At 38.1% G+C, this 19,846-nt stretch overlaps 1 protein-coding gene across 1 annotated transcript; it reads left to right on the top strand.

The window, feature by feature from the left end:
- The first annotated feature begins 4,447 nt into the window (after positions 1 to 4,447).
- Positions 4,448 to 17,498, top strand: lpar3 (lysophosphatidic acid receptor 3). Its single transcript, XM_007887204.2, has 2 exons — positions 4,448 to 5,186; positions 15,238 to 17,498. The coding sequence occupies exons 1-2, from the start codon at positions 4,454 to 4,456 to the stop codon at positions 15,534 to 15,536; spliced, it is 1,032 nt and encodes a 343-aa protein (XP_007885395.1). The 5' UTR covers positions 4,448 to 4,453; the 3' UTR covers positions 15,537 to 17,498.
- The last annotated feature ends 2,348 nt before the right edge of the window (positions 17,499 to 19,846 follow it).

Here is a 19,846-nt window from a genome sequence, read left to right as displayed (position 1 = left end):
CGAGGAGGGCTTTGTATGTGAGGACCAGGATCTTGAACTGGATCCTCTGAAGGATAGGGAGCCAAAGGAGTCGGGTGAGAGATGGGGTCACGGAGTTTGGTGCGGGAGAGGGCACGGGCTCCAGAGTTCTAGATTATCTGCAGCCTGTGGAGGGAGGAGTTGGGAAGGCCGACAGCAGGGTGTTTTCATAGTCGAGCCTGGAGGTGAAGGCATGAACAAGAGTTTCAGTGGCCTGAGGGGTGAGGGAGTGGCGGAGTCGGGCGATGTTACGGAGGTGAGGGAAGGCAGAATGGGTCATGGCTTGAATGGGGGGAGAAAAGACAGTTGAGGGTCGAACAAGACACCGAGGTTCCTGACTGGCTTGGTGAGTTGTAGTGTGCAACCATGGAGGTTGATGCTGCCCGAGCCTGAGTTGCTGAGGCCCTGGCGTGAGCCAGTCAGGAGGGCCTCAGTCTTGTTCACGTTCAACTGTAGGAAATTTGCCCTTATCCAGGACTTGATGTCCGACAGGCAGCTTGGAGGCAGCCTGGTTGATTCACTGACAACGCTTGCTGTGCAGGAACGTTCAATTCCATTCACTACACTTTAATTTTATTACATGAACACACAATGAGAAGATCTGAGTTTGACTCATTTTTTTCTTAGGTTCGCGTTCTTTAACTGTGCCTTCGATACCTTCCTTCCCCCCCACCCCCCATCCTCCATGATCCTGACCCTCAGCTTGACCCTCCGAAACATTGGTTGTCCAGCACCTTGGGTCATCTTCCCGACGTGAAAGGCGCTATACAAATGTAATGTTGTTGTTGTTGTTGTGGAGGAAGAGGAGGTTATGTGAGCATCCAGTGAAGGGGGGGGAAACAAATTGTTGGAAAGAGTCTATCCGTCTAGTTATGATTTTAAATAACTCCAAGTTTTCTCTCTGATGCTGTAGATGTTACGACCTCCAATTCCAGGTGTTGCATGCAGTTACACAATGATACAATGTGCATTGTACTAGTCATGGTAGTAGGTACATGTATCTACTTTTTGCAAATGGGACCTTTTTGCTCCCATTTGTCACTAGCAGTGCAAAAAAATGGGAGCTTTAGTAATTCAATGAAATACTAAGAATTTAATTTAAAGCAACAAAAAACAAAGGTCAACCACTATCAGATCTTCAGATGTAAAATAGTAGCATTTCAATGTAAAGACCGAGACCACTTACTTTAGTGTGGTGACCCTCACTTAGAAACCGCATGTTCACACGTTTTATGCAGAAAATAGATTCAGTGGAAAGAGGGTGTGGGTATCTCTGTTTGTGTCGACGAGAAGAGAGAGTTTTGGCTCGCGCCAGCACTTCAGGCACTGGCAGCATCAGCATCCACGGTTGCACACTCCACCTCACCAAGCCAGTTAGGAACCTGGGCGTCTTGTTCGACCCTCAACTGTCCTTTCTCACCCATATCTGTGCCATGATCTGCTCTGCCTTCCCCACAACATTGCCCGACTCTGCCTCGCCCTTCAAGCCACCTTAACCCTCATACACACATTCGTCATCTCAAGGCTCGACTACGGAAACTCCCTCCTTGTCCGACTCCCCAACTCTTCCCTCCACAAGCTGCAAATCATTCAGAAATCTGCAGCTCGTGTCCTCTCCCGCACCAAGCTCTGTGACCCAATCACCCTCGACCAGCTCCACTGACTCCCCCTTCCTCAGAGGATAGCATTCAAAATCCCTGATCACTTTCAAGGCCCTCCACAGCCTTGCCCCCTCCTACATCACTGACCCCTTATCAACCTGTCCGTTCCCTCCAGGTCTCCCGCCCAACTTGCCCTACCGTCGGTATTCGGGCTTTCAGCCTCTTTGCCCCCACTCTTTGGAACTCCATCCCACAAACCCTTCACCTTGCTCCCTCTCTTGTTTCCTTCAAGGCATGACTGAAGAACCTCCTTTCTGACTGTGCCTTCAGCTGCCCTCCTACCCCTTCTGCCCTCCCTCATTCTCGTGTTGATTGATTGTCCAGCACCTTGGGACATCCTACAGATGTGAAAGACACTTTACAAATGTAATTTTGTTGTCGTTGTATCCAGAGGGCAAAATATTTTGTTATTGTTATAATTGTTAATCTTTGTTTAGGCGAATTGAGCCAACCCTCTGTGGTGGTCTCGGTAATCCAGTTCCTATTCAATACTTCGGGGCACTGCTGATGACAGCCCAGCTAGCCTGGCTAATCAGCAGGACTTGGAAGGGCAGCCCAGTCCCTGGGGGCAGGGATTCTTCCCGCTCAGCTCCTGTAAACCTTGCAAGCCATAACCCTACCCATTTGGGCACTGCTAGCTGGACAAGCAACGGGCAAGCGTGTCAGATAGTCTTTGGCTAGGTAACTCTTCCAAGACAGAAAAGTAAAAGGGTGAGATTCTATGTTGTACTGTAGACCCAAGCCTATGCACAGTCTGCTAAATCATTCTGAGAAGGGTTGGTACTAAAATCCTGAACAATGTTATTGTCAAGAAGAAGTAATTTCAGAAAAACTAAGAACTCTTAGAACTACTTTTGACGATGAATCCTAGTTTCACTTCATTTTGTGAAATACTGCTAGATGCTCCCAAACACGTAGACAGCAGATGTGTGTGTGCTTCCCTGCAGCTGAGACAACAACATTTAAAGTGGCTAAGTGCTGCATTTGGTAGCCACTGTGAGTTGAGCCTCACCAGGGATCTGATGTTATTGATGCACTGGCATTGTATCACCACTTAAGTTTACCCTTCACTTTTTGTCTCAACAATCTATGTAAGATATTTGTTTTGGGTTGGGCGAGTGTCTGACACATGAGGAAATTATAAAAGTATCCAAACCAAATAGAGAGTTCAATGCATCCCACCTATACATGGAAATTCCAGAGATGTTTATTGGAATTCAATGTGTACTCTTCCCCCTGGAGGGACATATCCTGCTTACCCAATTACAGAAAGTTTAGGTGCAGGTTGGCAAGAGCCAAGGTCTAGGGACCTTGGAGCTCTGGGATACTGCTGGAGTCTAACCAGCTAAAACTGCATAGCTTGCCATTGAGAGCACTGCCTGGCAAGCTTTCCCGCTGCTTGTCCAGCTAGGACCACACTACACGTTAAGGTTTGCAGGGTTAATAGCAGCTGAATGGGAGGATTCCCTGCCCCCCAGTGACTAGTCTGCCCTTTCAAGTCCAGCTGATGATCCAGACTGGCTGTGCTGTCATCATTAGTGCTCTGGAGTACTGCAGACCTGCCTGGCTCAGGAATTGTCTCCTTCAAGCTGATTTTATCTCCAAGGGGACCACCAATTGCCACCCCCCACCCACAAAGATTATCACTAGTGAACAATTTAATTAGTGAATTAAAGAGCTTTTTAGCATAACTGTAATTGCAATGAGCTTTTAGATGTTTGCTTTAAGAATTGCAAACCCTGCCTTTGCCACAGACTTCCCTTTAAGTCTGTGTGAGGTTTTCTGAAACCAGTTTTGTAGTTTGTACTTGCTCTGAGAATGTTGGTACTAGCAATTTTATGAGCACTTATTGTGGCGGGACCAGTAGAGAAACCCAACTCACTGCTGGCTTACTGAGCTGTAATTGGGGAACGGAACGCTCAAGGATGAGTTGGAATATTTATTCTAACTTTATAAAGTTGCATGTTCAAACCAAAAAAAGGACAAAGTGTACTGTTCCCTTTCATAAGGCTTGTACCAAAAAATGTGATTGCGCAATTTGTGATTGTCAATGGGAACAAGTGTTAGTAGAATTCCAAGTTTAATTTTGCATGGAAAAATGAAACTTATGATTTAAAAGTTTCTGCTTATTCATTCATGTGATTCAGGACTGTGGATAAGTTAATGTTTGGCTTTGTTGATTTAATACACTTCTAGTTGGGTCTCAATTGCAGCTTTAAATGGAATCGTAACAAATTCTCATGGTCTACTGACCCACTTTGTAAAATTAGCTCATCGGCAGGACTTGGAGGGACAGGGAATCCTCCCACGCAGCTCCTCTTAACCCCGTAAACCAACACCCTAACAGGTAGGGATGGTCCTAGCTAGACAAGTTATCAATAGCAAACTCAGTGATTTAAGCTGATTAGACTCCAGCAGTACCCCCAACACACCCTCTGGGGTCCCCAAACCTTGGCCCCTGCCAACGTTCGCTTAATGCTTTCCGGAATTAGATTAACAGGATGAATCCCTCCAGGGAGAGAGTGTGCATTCCATTCCAACAATCTATTTAGATTATCTAGGCTTGCATCCCCATTCTTACTATTGCAAGAGTAAAAGATGGCTGCTAAACAATAAGGTTTACCATAGGATTCTCATTTATACAATTTTAGCTAATTTTAGTGACTGAATACCTTTCCAAATAGAAATAATCTACAAATGATTATACAGTCCTTGACTTGCAAGACTTTTAACTTTTTTCCAATTTCTTTCTTTACAGATAAATTGGAAGAAAAATGACCTGTTACTACAATGAATCTATGGAATTTTTCTATAACCGCAGTAATGGGGAATCTGATGAAGATTTGCTGGAGAGCACACTCATTCTTGGTTTCGTAATCGGCTCATTGTTTTGCCTGTTTATTTTTTTGTCCAATGCTCTGGTCATCTGTGCAGTTGTCAGAAACCGTCGATTCCATTATCCTTTTTACTACCTGCTAGCAAATCTGGCAGCAGCAGACTTTTTTGCCGGAATCGCTTACGTATATCTTATGTTTCATACGGGACCAGTGTCAAAAACGTTGACTGTGCACCGTTACTTTCTCCGGCAGGGGTTATTGGACGCAAGTTTGACTGCATCAGTGGCTAACTTGCTGGTTATAGCAGTTGAACGCTATACTTCAGTGATGAAAATGCAAGTACACAGTACATTGACAAAACGAAGAGTTTCTGTTCTCATCGTAGGTATTTGGACAGTGGCTGCTGTTATGGGTGCTACCCCCAGTATGGGTTGGAATTGCATCTGTAATATTAGCACCTGCTCTGTTCTGGCCCCAGTCTACAGCAGGAGCTTTTTGATATTTTGGGCCGTGTCCAACCTCTTCTCATTTTTCATCATCATGACAATATATTTGAGAATATATCTATTTGTGAAGAAGAAGACTCAGATCATCTCTCCGCACACCACCGGTTCCATCAAACGCAGCAAAATGCCCATGAAGCTGGTGAAAACCATCATGACTGTACTTGGTAGGTGATTCATTTATTTTAATTACTGAAAGGGAGGATGAGTGTTTTTGTCAAAATGCAACAGAGGCAATTTGCACTTGTATGCAACACGTTTCCCATAGTCTTTTGCGTAGTACGTCTGAAGTGCTCCACAAGGGGAGCACTGTGTAAAGTAATGGCCATGCTCCACTCTGCTCCATAAAACGCTGAAATTGCCTCCCTGGCAACCTAACCTGGTGTGGGACTGGGGGAACCTTTGACATGATGTACAGCTCACCACAGCCAATACGCTCCACTCCCTGCCAAAAAGCACAATTAAAGTTGCATTTTAAAAGTTTTTCTTCCTTTTGTGTATTAGAAAGGATGTGATTTTTGTCTATGATGTTTCCCAAGAATTGAATCAAATCATGTAAAGCATAGTAGATAATGAACCTGTTCTGTTCTCTAATCTCTAAGCATGTAGGAACATGCAGCTCTTCGGGCTGTTTCCAAGTATTGTTTGAGAAGAAAAACAAAGAGCAATCACAACTTGTTTGACCAGCAAATGTTGGTTGAGTGAGATGATGAAAGTGCGATACAATTGTAATCTATTGTTATGTATATATGCCTATTTTTGTTGAAGGAAACCAAGGATCAGCTTTTGGCAAGTTGAAAGCCAATACCCTGTAGTAATTTGTATTTTAAAAAGAAGAAATGTCAAATGAAATCTTGTTTAGGAAGATGGACATTTTTTCTCATCTGAACATGACTTCTTTCAAATCCTGCTTCTCTGTACCATATATCGTCTGACGTAAGGTACAGAAATAGCTTGCTGGTACTGTAATGATTGACAGAGTTCCTGTATGGGTTGGTGGTGTGTTTGTATGGGTGGGTGGGGGGTAGTTCAGTGAAGTGAGCTTCCAGAAAGAAATCTTGTGTCTTCATGCAAGCCCAGTTCCATGAATTAAGAATTCCCACAGTATCTTGCCAATTTGCATGCATGCATGTTGAATTTTTCCTTGTGTTTTTATCACCCTTTTTTGTTTCACATCCAGCAACATAACGTTTTGTCTTCATTTATAAAGTTTACATATTTTAGCCTTCCACTCTTTGTAAGGGATATGATGCATAGTTACATATTAGAGCAATGTCAAGGAGAAATGTTTTGAAGGACAATGGGTTCACGAAAAATGCCTTCAGACAATAAATTCAGCCACCATTCAAGGTCAGTGTTTACATAGTCTGGCATCAGCAGATCCACAGTTTCACTGTATCATAAATTTGCCTACTGGGAAAATATGCATACTCATTATTTAAGGTATTTGCTGACTTTTAAAATATTTTACTAGGTAGTTATTATTAAACCACTTTTTTTTCATTCCAATTGTTTACATCTTATAATAGCACAACCTCCTGCTGGAGTACCATTCTTATAGGTGTCCTTTGGTACCTTGTTTCATGGGTAAAACCTAGACAATGAGCGTTAGTCAGAAGGTTTGACTGAGGAGAAAGAGGTAGCATTATAGTTCAAGGCAGCCTATCCTCATCTGGTTCGCACAAATACACTTTGCAGCAGGGAAGTGCAGCAGATTGTGTCACTCAAACTTTGCAAAGCACCTCAAAGGATTTACTGTAGAATGCAATAACTGTATTTTATAGGTGAACGTGACAGGCAATTTGCATACCGTAATATCTCACAAATAGTCATAAAGTGAATGATCAATTTTATCATGGGATTGTTGGTTAGGACACTGGCTGAAACTACCTTCTCTCAAATATGTAACAAAAAGGCTGCTTCGAGTTTCTGTACTGATTTCCTGCAACAAAATATAGAAATGCTGGAAAACATTCTGCTGCAAGATGATAGGTATGTTGGTGTTCAGATTGCTTGTGTGATTTGCCATAAGTGAACATGGTTAATTTCTGAAGCTCTAACATTTGTCTGAAGAAGCTGGAGCTAAAGAAATGTTTGCAATCTGAAAGATGGTTCCTGTGGCCCCAAAATACTTTTTTTTAAATCCAGCATTAAAAAGGTTAATGTCATCTCTGAACGAAATGCAAACTAGGGAAGTCTATAAATAATTGCGATTCCTGCTTGATTTCCAATCGTGTATAAGCAAATGGAACTTAATTGTCATGATTATGTCTTCTAAAGAATTTCCAAGATGCTTGGCAGTCACCAGAGTTTTATCTTGCCCTAGAGACAAGACTCTGTCGGAACAATTTTTGCAAAAATGTTGCAATTTAAAAAAAAATTGGCACATCAAAGACGGTTGTTAATGTTCTTTATTGTTTCTGCATGTTCACATAACGCATGTTCATCATACATTTTCATTCTACATAAGCATAAATCTTTAGGAATTAAGGGAGCAACTTTATACCAAGTCTAAAAGTTTTATTTGATTTTAAATTACTGCAGTATCGCTTAGTATTTTTGAAGCCTTTCAAAAAATTTAGTTTGTTTAAATAAGACTTGTTTAAGACCTGACCTTGAGACTTCACAGATAATGATCAGACCACCTCAGAAATTTTATTGAAAACCACATTCAAACAGTAGAGTTTCCTTCAATCCATTCTATTACACTATCCTTTTCGGAATCGTATCCTGATGGCAGTCAGAAGCAATGCAGGATTGCATTGGTAACTCAAGCTACTTTAGACAGTGGAACACAGCTGTAAAAGTACATTAGAAAACCCAATATATATTGTACAGAATACGTGCAAGTTATAGAGAGATAATGTAATGGAAAAATATAACATAGTCAGGAATAAAGTAACAAGACAATAGAAGTTGAAATGGCAGTCAAAGAGAACTGCCAAATACTAGAATGTGAAAAAAGAGTGAAGATTTCAGATAACGGCTGATAATAAAAAAAATCATCAGTTAAATTGTATAAGCTACCACTCAAATTAATATGGTTTACATTCCTAACTAGAGCTCAGCACAGATGTTGCCCTAAGATGTGAATGAGAAAATTAATCTTGATATCAGGCAGAAGCAGATTCCTACAATGGATTAATTCTGTTAAGCATTTTATTTGCCTACAGTACATTGAGCCCAAACTATGAATTGACTGTTTAGTTTGTTGATACTAGAAAGTGAAAGATTGCTGAATTATTTCATCTAGGACTCCAACCTTTATTTGTAGAACTTTAACTCTTGTGACTTTCTATATTCACCTCCATACATAGTTTGATTTTATTCTAGTTGTCAGGTCAGGTGACTCCACAAAACCCATTGCATTTATTATCCCAAGATAGCAAGAGAAGGCCCAATCAACCTTCACTGCTTAACTACGTGAGTAGATCCAGACTGGCTTCATGCAGTTGCCTAGGAACATTAGCATCATAAGTAAGTAATTGCTGTGGTACTTCAGTTGCCCACTGTATAGTTCAAGAACATCACCAGGTAGATCCTGTTCATGGGCTCCAGCCAAACTGGTGAGATTGCTGGTGCACTTCCAGATTAATCCCTCATTTACATTAATGCTTCGTTCAGAAGCTCCTCTCTGAACCATCTCTTGCCTCTTACACTAGGCAATGGTGTGTTTAAGACCTGTCTTTTTTAACTGGCAAAATGAGTATTTGTAATTTTTTTTATTGTTTGCCTGTTTAGTGTCATCATATTTTTGGAGTTCCTGTTTCTTTGTGCTATTACGTAAAATAAAATGAGTCAAAGGCAGAAAGCCAATTCGCATAGTACTTGCAATGTTCTCGATTTTCTTTGAAGAAGGCCCTTCAAACTGGCTGCATCTGCTCTGGCTAGTCTTGTGATTGCAATGTCAGCACGTGTTATGAGTTGCACTTGTTTCAAAATAACCTTAGGTGCTGAACCTTTATGGACATATATGTTACAATCTCATTATTTCTACCTATCTATTATTTTGTGGATCGAGATCTTTCATCACCTTAATGTTTGCCTTGACAATTGATTCGGAAAAGCACTCTAGGTGTTTGTAGCAAAAGTTACATCAAATAAGAAAACATTTGTCAGCAAAAAGTTTCACAAGTTGATTGCACTAAAACCTAAGTTCAATAAACCTTATCGCCACCACTGGATAACCTGCAAATTAGCTCTTGGTAATCCTTCAGGCATCCTTTATTTTTAGTTTAATGGTTTCTTAATCGATTTGGAATGAAGCATTCCCACCAGTGATTAACTTGCAGCAGAGAGCTCAAAAAGGGCAAATTCAGGCCAAAGTTAATTTATAATGCAACTCAATTTTCAATAGGGCAATAAATCTGCTCAAATGCTGTTGCTCGCAGGAAAAAATTGTTCCCACCGTGTCCAATGGACGTATTTGTACTTGCACAGGCAGGAACGATTCCATTTATCATGCTCCTGTTACAAAATTAAAAACTGTTTTTGAAATTCTGTTCAATTTTGTCCAAAAATGTCAGTTTTAACCATTGAATGGCTTGAAGCTGTTTCTCTTCACTCCAGATTATCCCTCACATACAAGCAGAGTTGAAAGACAAAAGGGCTGCATGTGACAGCACAGCAAAACCAGGGGTCAGATATAACCCAGAAAGCTGGAGAAATATTTTGTTCTCACTGATGTTCTAATTTCTATGCCGCAAGCATGAACATGAACCAGGAATCCACTGTGCTGCAACATTCAAAAATGGCAAAACCGGCAGATTGTGCGAGTTCCTTGCTGGGCTTTTACATTTTTTTCTAAATGCTTTTTATTGATAGTTGAAAAGAGGGTGGATATGACTTTTCATTGCATAACCTTACTAATTCATGCAAAGTCTACTTATTTTTCTTTATTCCTTTTTTCTAAATTGTTTTGAAGAGCACTGTGTAATTAAACCCGCAGTTTTTCTTTTTGCAAAACAAAATGGGTCGAATACTCAGATTGGTAACAGATTAATTGAAGTGAGACTACTTTGAAGTCATTTTTTTCAACAAAATTGGCAGCCCATGGGTACATTGTTGATCTTTCCTCATCACCCACTGATTGCATCTATAGCCAGTTGAATATTCTGAAATTGATTTTCATCTCTCTTTAGCAGACCTAATCCATATTTTAAAGTTGTGAAAAATGACATGATGAAAATGTGCATTTTTAAGTCGTTTTATAGTATATTTTCTTGGGAGATTAGTTTCAGTCCAAACTTCTACTGAAAACTAAGGAATAAAATGGTTCTTTCCAAACTTTCATCCTGTCCAATTTGTTGGTGTGACTGCACACACTGACTTCCTGAAACATTCTCAAATATCAGTCACAACACCCATTTTTTTTCAAAGCATCTGATTTGTTCCAACCCCTATTGTGAAATAACAATTTGGAGCTTGCTTTTACTTGTCTCTTTACAATCTCTACACATGCACCACGATCTTTCAAGACAATTTGAGCACAGCTACAAAATCTACAGACATTTATTATATAAAATTCAATCTAAGAAATCCCAGGAGCCACAAAGTATATTTAATTTACATTATTTCATTAAACTGAAAAAATGATCTTTATTTTGTTGTAAAAGTCTGTGTTAAATCTCTTGTTTTACATTGCGAGTGGCAATCCCAGATTAATTACAGCTCATGGGAGTTTCTGTTGTGAAAGCAGTAAGCAGGTCAGGACTAGCCTAAATGTAGATCACGAAATGGGCTGAGTCAGCTTTCATGATTATATCTTGTGGGGAAAGCCGTGAGAACATCTGCCTGTTTTTGTCAGCAGGCAACAAGTTCCCTAGCAACAGAAGTTGTATCGTGCCAGTTTTCAGAAAGATTTACTTAACAAAGTAATTGACCAAGGTGGTGATGTGATGGTAAACGTTTTCACGAACTGCCATATGGAATGCAGGTACTCCAACATCAATTTATACTAGTGAGCCGAGCCTTAAAGTTCTACTTTAGATTCATTATTGAAGGATGCTGCATTTACACTGCATCATAGGTAGCAAATGACCATTTAACACACAATATTAAATTGGGTGGGGGTAACACCTGTTGAAGCACACTGGAGCCCTGCTGCTAACATCGCCTGGAGGCAGCAGCAAATACCACTCCATCTTATCAAGAATGTTCATACCTTTGTGTTTAAAACTACAATGCTGATGTATTTGGGCACTGTGATATTATTTTTGGTCAGTCAGGTGTCTGGCACAACTGGAAACCTAACGCTATGCTTAAAAGTGCCCAAACCAACAGAGATCCATGCATCTGCCTTTAAATGGCTATTTGCGAGATAGTTATTGGAATGGAATATGCGCCCTCTCCCTGGAGGGCTTGATTCTGACAACGGTTCCATTGCTAAACATGTTAGTTCAGTGTATTAAGGGGAACGCTTGTGGGGTTAGAGTTGTAGCATTGGGTATTGTGCTTTGAATGTTGTGAATGCTAACACTGTGTGGCAGGTTCTCAAACTATGGGGCGCGCCTCCCTGGGGCTCTATGAGTTAACCAGTTGCATGTTAAACAACACAGCCACTTCCCCTGCTCACAGGTAAGGATTTTCAGTGTTTTTTTAAATGGGGGAAGGATGGGCAAAATTGCCTGGAGCAAAAGCAGGCCGACATTGAGCAGCAGATATGGGGGAAATGGATAGATATTCCTAAATTGTTCACGAATACATTTGTAGATTAGGGAGTATTCAAACAGCTTTTTTTTTCCTGAAGGGATTAGATGAAGGTGGAAATTAGGTTAGAACACAGTCTGTGGAAGGGGTGACCGATATGGACAGAATGACATTTTTTCTTCCATCCTTTTTTTTCTTCCATATAGGGAGATGCAATTTTATTTTCTTGGCTTAGGGAGGATCACTGTGATAACCCTTGCTCTATACGTGGTTTAAAAAAACTGAAATCCTTCAAAAGTATACATTTTAAATCAATGCTATAAGAGTATAAATAATTTTATTCCCAATTGTTATTTAAGAGCTTCCACTTTTGTGTATAGTTTTAAAGTCGTGGCAAGGCCATTGTTTCTGATTGTACGTTAAATTACAAATGTTCAACTAGGAAAAATTAGGAACTGTATTGAATAAAAAATGAATGTGATTGTATGTGATCCAATGTTCAAATAGGAACTTCAATTAGCGTAACAATACCTCAAGGAGATGCATTTATCTCTCTTCCTCCACTTGCACATTCATTCCAGCACTTGTACTTCCCACATGTATGCTTCTGTTGTTTAATGTACTTGTGTTAGGCACCACAACAATGTAATGCTTTAATGTTAAAGCAAACTGGTGATCCCCTGCAGCACCATTCACATTCTAATCAGATTTTTTTTGGATCAGCAATTTTCAATAATTTCCTTGTTTTGATCAATCTTTCCAGGGATGATAAACCCTCCAAAAAAAAATGTGGTCGCTAAATTCACGACTGTTTCTGGGACACTGCTGTGTGCAAATGGCTGCACAGTCAATTCACTTTACAGTATATTTTGTGAAGCGCTTTGAGACAACTCAATGATGTGATATGGCGCTATATCAAATCCAAGGAGTACTACTATTATTCTTTTTTCTTATTTGTAACTTTCACATTCTGCGTCCACAGCCTATCCCCTGCCTGTAGGATCTGTGAGTAGAATTACAGGGTTGTCTATTTGATCTAATTTTCTTGCAAGCAAACACAACAGAGGCAGGGTTATACCGCAGAGAACTTGAAAAACTGGTACTGGAGTGTGAATCCTCATCAAAGCTGGGCTCTACTTCAGTCAGCAATCTCCGAAAAGTTGTATAACTTCAACTAATTTAATTGTGCTTTGCTCTTGAGAAATAAAGCAATGTTCTGATCAAGGTCTTAACCTCCTTATCTAGGATGATCACTGCAGTAATGAGGGAGTGTGCTGTATTATATCTGTATGGAGATGTATCCCACAGAAAAGGTATTAATCCAGTGTCCCATGTATCTGAGAGTAGAATTACAGGGTTGTCTATTTGATCTAATTTGCTTGCAAGCAAACACAACAGAGGCAGGGTTATATCACAGAGAACTTGAAAAACTAGTACTGGAGTGTGAATCCTCATCAAAGTGTCAGAATCCGTCACTGTGAAGCACTCCGGGATACTACCCTGCATAAAGGGCACTATGTAAATACAAATTGTTGTTGTTCACGTGTTAATAATAATACACATTATTCTGAAGAACGGGGAATTCTTCTGGAATCTTGATGTTATACCAAATGCAAATGTATTAATGCAAGAGAAAATGACTCTTCACAGCGTGTACAGCAATAAAAATTTACTTGGCAGCATTTTATCAGTGGCCGATGCAATGTCGGGCAGAACGTTGTTGGGAAAGTGTTCTCAGAATATTAATGTACAAGTTCTTGAATCACTTGTCATTACTTTCTTAGAATTACTAATCAGTTTTGAATTATGCCCAGTCTAAACTAAAAGTCACTGCAGCAAACACGCCACCTAGAGACGTTATACTGAATGCCATTGAATGTTAAAATGTTCGTAAAGGTTGAAACCATATTACATGGATTTTCGAACACCATTCCTAAAAAAAGACACAGAAGCAAAAAAATAATTAGAATTACAGAAAAGATCATTTGAGGTTTTATCTTTCAATGACAATAAATTTAAGCTCTTCTAAGATCTTTCTCCCAGCTCAATCTATAATTTGGATAACTCGGCCTGCAAAGCATTATGATTTCAGGAGAAGGAATCCAAAGAAAACTATGATTTGAATATGACTCAACATTTTCGAGTTGTAAATGTGCCTAAATTAACTAGTGCAGTACCAAAGTCTTAGTTGATTCCTTCAAAAAATGAAGTGACAGCTTCCTGATTCATCAGGAAGAATTGCTAGATATGGTATTGGGTGGGGATGAGAATATGGATCTATATAATCCAAGGTGTGAATACTAATTCTCTTAAAACACAATCTCCAGATAGTGTGGACAAATAGACATCTGTTGAAATTCACATCGCCTCCACTCCAATTTATGCTGCATGTTTGTCGATGAATTGTTGTAAAATTACATCAATTCACTGCCTAATGTCACCAAAAGCATTTCTAATGTACAGTATAAACACAGCATTGGAATGGGGTGCTATATTTATATGGAGTGTTAAATCTTTCCTTATCTAAAATAGATGTAGTAGTCACAGTACTGTAGTGCGTAGTTTTGCAAAATGAACATTGAAATGCTGATCTATTTTGTATTACCATTTCAAAGGTTTGTACATCTGTACCCGTATGATGTAATTATTGGCATATTGCGTGACTGGTTTCTATGTGCTGGGATGATTTATTGTTTTGTTCATTGAGTTACCATTGAGATAATAGTTACTGGAAAATTCCTCTAGCTGAGGTAGATAGATAGCTTCCACACCAAGTTATGACTGAGGCAGGATTACTATAGATGACCCATATCTTGGTAAATCAGCTACATTGATAAATATAATGATTACTGATAAAGAAACCGAGCACTATGTAGTCAACTTGTACTTTCAGATTTTTACGAATGAAGATGGATAAACAAATTCATTGATTTACAAATAGAATGGATTATATTTTATTTTGTGAAGAGCTTTCTCAGTGATTAGTAATTTTATTTCATTCTCTGTGACAAAGCAATAAAACTTGTATTTTTGGGGGGTTGGGGCACAGTGAAACGAAACAGAGCAGTGTTGGCTGCACCTTTTTTCCAGTAATTGCATCAATCCCTTTTATGCCAGTTGGAACAAGTGTGGATTTTTGAGGAAACATGTCAATGGAGGAAATGGTCTTTGTTGCTTAAGATGAATTATTCTGAAGAAATCTGATCATTTATGAATCAAAAAGCCCTATAAAGGGTAGTCTATGTTATTCGGGGTTTCCCACTATAAAGACACAGTAAAAGGATCGCAGATTTTAGTGATCCATGTAAAGCAGATGTGAATTTGCTCTGGAATGGATACTCGTCAATGCTTTCTTGTAGGCATTTGCTTTGTTTTACTACAGTAACATTTTAGTTGATGTAATGTTTCTGACTAACCAAGTATGATTTAAACAAATTGTATGTGGATGATTCAGTCCTTCCCCAAATTCTGGTAACAATTGTGTAAAAATATGCACAAATGAGTTGCATTTGAAGAGTGTTGATCATAACTATCCTGTCTTATGGAGGTTCTGTTTTATTTTTGTTTCAGGTGCTTTTATTATCTGCTGGACCCCAGGATTGGTGGTGGTTCTTCTGGATGGGCTTCAGTGCAAAAGCTGTGATTTGTTATCCATGAAAAAGTGGGCCCTTATGTTGGCTTTAATTAACTCTTTGATGAATCCGATCATTTATTCCCGCAAAGATCGTGAAATGTGGAAAACCTTGAAGAGTATGATTTGCTGCATCTCTCAAAATGCATTTGAAAAGGACCATTCAAAATCGATCTCGACCAGGCAGAGTATCATCACTGAAAGTGGCTACTGTGCTGAAGAACAAGCGTCTTCCTAAATGCTACCAGAAGAAGCTTATAAACTCTGATTATTAAGTGGAGCACTGCTTTCAACATTATCACAGGGATTATCACAAAAGTACCAAATGATTTTGGAAAAAGAAGATTCTTTGGTCCATTTGATCTCATCTTTCCAGAATACTCAGCTTACTTTCTGCCAATTACAGCATCACACCGTTTTGCTTAAATGGGTTAAGCATCCTTGCCCTAATTACCCTTCTTCTAAACTTGTTCCAGTTGTTAATTATCCTCATTGTGAAGAAATATTTCTTTGTGTCTGTCCTGAACTCGCCCTTTGCAGGCCTAATACTATAAAGTACTGTACTTATCCTTGTAAACCTACACAAAACGTGCAGTAAACCATAATATTTGGAATAAAACTAGTGAGATACATTGTTTTACAATGATACTTGAAACATAATATACCAGACTAAAGGTAAACATAATAACATTAAATATCTATTCACTTCTTCAGAACTGAGTAAACCGGGGGAGAAATTGATCAAATTATTGTAAATGTTGAAATTTGCTGACATTTCTCAATGTTTTCAAGGTATATAGAATGCGTCAATTGTGACTATAGATATATAATTTGTTTCCCAATTGGTAACTCAACTGATACCCAGTGTGAGTTATTTTACCCTTTTATAACATGGTTTGGCTACTTGGTTGTGAAAAGACTATCTTGTTAGTCCTGAACTGGTCATTCTCTCTGAAATTATAATATTTCTATATATTTAGAAACGACTAACATACATGTCTAGTCCTGTTAACCTACAGTATAAATTGAGTAAAAATATACAAAAAGTAAACATAAAAGACCATGGTAATATGTATTACTACTTCAAATTTGTTTGTTTGAGGGATTTTTTTGTAGTTAGACTAATGTTTGAATCCAAGTTACAAAATATAAACTTATCCCTTCCATAACACATTAAATGTTTCATTTAAAATGCAGCTTTTATTTGTTAAAAAATGCATGTTTATATGATGAATCCTAGCATATAAAAATGGTTGTAAGGTTCTTCAACTAAAATGTATTTGGGTTTTGCTAACCACATGTATTTTTGTCCTGGTTACCAATCTATAGATATATTACTTGTGGATTTATTTGAGTAATATTCGACAATTATATTCTGTAGCTTTGAGGAGTTTTGCCAAGGTTGATCTTACAGTACTCAAAGCATTTCTCAAGTACTGATATTTTTCTTGGAGAATGCATACAGTAGTACAGGACAAACTACTGTTGTTATGATTTTGATTTAATGCCCACAATTTTGGATATTCAAATCCAAAATGAGTACACAGTTAATGGTGGGGATCTGGTTCATTTCAAAACAATAAAAACATTTTTGGTTTATGTTCTTGATGTTTTTGACCTTTTTATGCTGCTCACATATAAGGATTTGAGGCATTTCTGTCGTACATATTTTATTTTCAGTGTTGTGCATATAAACTCACTGTACTGGTGCTCTCTGCATAAATCAATTTATATGGAGCATCACTGTTTCACTTTAGTGACGATTCTTAGTAAACCAGTCATACATTTATAGCTAAAAAAAATTTTCTTTTTGATGAGATCCCGGTTTGGAAGAGGTTTGTTATTTAGCCATTGATAATGATTTAGCATTGCACTGCCATTAATGAAGGAGCAGCATAGAGATACTCCCTCCCTAAGTCAGTGGAGTAGTGTGGCTACTTTGATTGGATATAGTCATCGGGAGATAGTACAACTGAACCAGCAGGTAACCAACACTGGTTTCCCAACAGTGTCATTACTTAGCTAGAAGTTGAACCTTGCTTTTGTATGACTTGGTACAATGTAAATTTGAACATTCTGTTCAGTGAGTTTGCAAGATGTGCAGTTGCAATTTTTACTGCATGTTTTGATCAAATTTTTATAATGTAACATTTTTCAAATCTGTATTAAAATGTTCTACTTGTCAAAATGAGAATATATGTGTGAGAGTTGACTTTCTATTAAAAATTGGGTGTGTTCTTTTTAATTACACATTTTCTACTGTAATTATTAGCACAACAATTTACATTTATGGATAATGAGATACAATAGATAGAGGCACAGAGTTTTTTTACTTTATATTTTTTAAATTTCTCACTCTCTGTAATGATGCCAGTATGGGGATACTGAAGTCATTACAGACAGCAGAAAGTTCAGAGAAGCCCAAAGATTTTTTTTTACATTTTTTTATTTTATTTGCCGTTGCTTGTAATGGTGCCAGAATAGGGATACCAGCATCATTACAGACAGTGGGAAATTCAAATCTGTGTGAAATATATATGAATATAGGCGTTGATCAAATTGTAGATACATTTATTGGAAAACATATACATTGTCTATTTTCCTCCTCATTGTCAATCTGTTGTGAATACATTCACTTTGTGTATATGTTAGCACTTTTTAAAGTATTTAGACTTGATATAAAGTTATTTTAATTCTTGGTTTTTAACAATTTTAATATTTCTTAACATTGTTCAATGCTTTTTTAACATTTTGCTTTTGTAATAAACCCTCTTTCTTCAAGTTAAAATCCTAGATCCACTCCTGACGATATATAGATTCATTCCATTTGATGACAATTACGTATGAAGCACTTTGTGTCTTTTCAACATTACAAGCGCTATATCAAATGCAAAGGTTATTATAATGGTATGATTTAAATAACCCAAATCAACAATTCTCTTTCCGGGTAAGCAGCTCATATGCAAACTGGTGGTATGTGAGAAAACAGCATTCACACTGAAGTTAACAAGTAAGTCACACATTCTCTGCCTTTCACCCAATGCTGCTAGTTATCAGATGCACTCTATAGTTTTTCAGCCAGCTGGTTGATTAAAGAAAGTAGGATGCATGCTATTGAGCTTGATCAAAACACCAACTAGGTGTTGCATACTTGCAGGTTAATTTGAAAGGATGTTTTAATATAGTTTAGAGAATTTATTCCTAACCTGCTGTTTTCAGTTTTTTTTCACAGATCTAAATCTAGAGCTCTCTGTTGTTTATCGTTTCTAACAATAAAATGCTTAATATCTTGACATCCACCAAAAGGTAGCAATTTTATTAGCTTGTACTCATTGGGTAATTGCGCTACTGGTTAGATAATGGCAACAGACAACAATCTGCAAAGAGTCTTGAAGCACCTGCCAGGCATTATTATTGACACATAAGAATACAGATACAAAGCTACTAGTTGTTCCTTGATGAAAGCTTTCTTAAGGAAACAATATTATTGTGCCAGCAATACAAATAGTAGTTCAAAATGAAAGAGCAAGATGAAAATGTTCATATTGTTTTTTGCAATGTATTCAGAGCTAGAAAATATTTAAATTGTGTATTAACAAGGTTAACTACAATTGAAAGAATTGCATTTGTAGTTAAGAATCGCAGTTAAATGCAAAAACCTCAATATATGTGCAGCAAATAAAATTCCTTATCCACTGAATTTCAGATTCAATTACAATAAATTGTTCTTTATTTGATCAATGTTCACGTACAGATGGAAATGTCTACTGCTTTTCAGATGGAAATTCATTTTTAATTGCACGACCATCTTGATCTCTGCTGTCATTCTCCTTTCTCTGCCATGTAATTATCCTCTTAATTAATTTGGTGCACTTGTCAGGAGTAATTGTGCAACCATCAGAACCTATTTCTCTTAAGGGTTGTTAAGCTGCCGTTATTGGTGGTTTAATTCTGTTTGTTTGACTATCTGCCTTAGCTAAAGTCTGGCAGTTGTTCTATAATGAAAACTTTATAGTTTCTTAACTTCATTGCTAAATTTGCAACGTTTTTATTTTTCCCAAATGTGTTTCAGGATCAGTCCATCGTTGATTTATTGATTTTAAATGTTGTATTTGTTTCTAGCTGATTCTAATTGACTTTCATTGTCGATGCCAGCCAGGACCTTTTAAGATCTGAATCAAATGTCAGAAATGCTTTATAATTACTGAAACTTCCAAGGTCTGTCGTCACTATCTTCTTTCATCAACACTGAATTTCCAGAAAGCTGCACCTCTCTCATCTCAAATACTTAATACATCTGATTCATTCACTGGAAGGGAATTCTTGTTAAACAAATGTTCAAATTCCATAGCTCAGGTTCCCATTAATTGCACAAGAGCCAAATATAACAGAACATGTTTTCAATGCTTTATTCCAAGCCCCATTGGAAGAAACTAAACAGGGATAAAAACAGATTGATCATATTTACATGGGCAGACATGTACCTGAGACAGATGCAAGTTAACTTTCTTTTTAGCAATCTGAAAACATAACTAAGCAAACATTTAT

Source organism: Callorhinchus milii, unplaced genomic scaffold, assembly GCF_018977255.1.
Source record: "Callorhinchus milii isolate IMCB2004 unplaced genomic scaffold, IMCB_Cmil_1.0 Scaffold5, whole genome shotgun sequence".
Lineage (NCBI taxonomy): Eukaryota > Metazoa > Chordata > Chondrichthyes > Chimaeriformes > Callorhinchidae > Callorhinchus > Callorhinchus milii.
Note: the sequence above shows the minus strand (reverse complement) of the source record. Positions and strands in the feature narration are given on the sequence as shown.

Coding starts and splice junctions, on each gene's coding strand:
- lpar3 (XM_007887204.2), top strand. CDS start 4,454: ATGACCTGTTACTACAATGAATCTATGGAATTTTTCTATAACCGCAGT. Junction 5,187..15,237: donor AACCATCATGACTGTACTTG/GTAGGTGATTCA, acceptor TTTTTGTTTCAG/GTGCTTTTATTATCTGCTGG.